Consider the following 1,345-nt stretch of genomic DNA (forward strand, 5'->3'; position numbering starts at 1 on the left):
AAACACGTGGAGCTTAGTTTTATGTTTCTGTGGAAGAACTGAGGTTGGCTGTTAGATCAGAAAGTGATAAGGATTGTAGCTGGTTTTGCCTTTTGTTAGCTAATTCTAGGTAATGCCTCTGGAGGAGTTACATGTGTGGTGTGTGTTTCTTTGGGGGCAGATGTTGTGGGACAGGAAACTTAGGAGAATTCACCTCAATACAGAGGCAAACTCTAATTCAGATTTTGCTCTTCTGCAGCTCTCTAGTGAGCAGAAACAGGATGGTATTTTTAAGGGATGTTTTGTGGAGGGTGCCAGTATTTGCTGCTTAACTAGCACTAGGGCAGCTTAATGTAGATTCTGCTTTACTGCTAACTCTGAACAAGGTGTTTGAGGTTAAGGTACTAAGCAACATTTGCCATAATCCTAGTCAGACTGCTCCGTACTTGGAGGTACCTGATGGGCTCACCATATTAGAGTGGTGACAGAGTAAACTCAACATACCTGGGGCATCTGTCTTTCAGCATCAGGGTAGACAGAGGTCAATTAAAAATAAAAATAATGAGTTTTGTTGACCTTACATAACTGCTTTTACTGCCACTTGTAAAGAAATTGTGGTTAATTCATTTAACCAATTTAATGAGGTTGTGTTTGAGAACTAATCATTTTAGTCTACCTTTTTTCTTCAAAATTATTTTAAGCTAGAATTGTTGCCTTTTTTTAATTTGCTTTATCCTTGTTTGCAGATTTTCTTTATTATTCTCCGTAGCACGTTAGTTTCAGCCTCTCACTGCGCAATTCTTACTCTTCTGTAGGTCTGAGCAGCCTCGTATAACCAAAGATGTAATTTGTTTTCATGCTGAAGACTTCTTAGAGGTGGTGCAGCGAATGCAGCTAGATTTGCATGAGCCTCCACTTTCACAGGTAAGGATGCTCTGAACTGTTGATCAGGTGTCCTCTGAGTCCTAAACCAGAGTTTTCACCACCCCCCTCCCCCCCTTTTTTTTTCTCTGCCAGTGTGTCCAGTGGGTCGATGATGCAAAACTTAATCAGCTGCGAAGGGAAGGCATTCGATACGCCAGAATTCAGTTATTTGATAATGACATTTATTTTATCCCAAGGAATGTTGTGCACCAGTTCAAAACAGTTTCCGCTGTGTGCAGTTTGGCTTGGCATATCCGGCTCAAGCTTTATCATTCAGAGGAAGAACTTCCTCAAAATACAAGTACTGTTGAAGCAGGGACCTCTGCAGACCCCAAGTCTTCGGTTATTGGACTTCAGACTGACAGCAGAATTTGTACGATAAGCAAAAATACCTCCGAAGACACCAAATGTTCAGACGCTCTGCAGGCGAAGTATCTGCAGC

General features: G+C 41.6%; 1 protein-coding gene across 1 annotated transcript in view; it reads left to right on the forward strand.

Annotated features, from left to right (window-relative positions):
• Positions 1 to 794: 794 nt before the first annotated feature.
• LOC114818755 (round spermatid basic protein 1-like protein) overlaps positions 795 to 1,345 on the forward strand; it is a gene marked incomplete at its 5' end in the record, with an annotated part of 1,407 nt that continues 856 nt past the window's right edge. Inside the window, 3 exon segments of the mRNA XM_029086042.1 lie at positions 795 to 903; positions 997 to 1,342; position 1,345. The exon segment at position 1,345 is cut by the window's right edge and continues 856 nt beyond it. Of these exon segments, the coding sequence (XP_028941875.1) occupies positions 795 to 903; positions 997 to 1,342; position 1,345 (456 nt within the window).

The sequence above is a fragment of the Antrostomus carolinensis genome, unplaced genomic scaffold, assembly GCF_000700745.2.
Source record: "Antrostomus carolinensis isolate BGI_N321 unplaced genomic scaffold, ASM70074v2 scaffold47270, whole genome shotgun sequence".
Classification (NCBI taxonomy): Eukaryota; Metazoa; Chordata; class Aves; order Caprimulgiformes; family Caprimulgidae; genus Antrostomus; species Antrostomus carolinensis.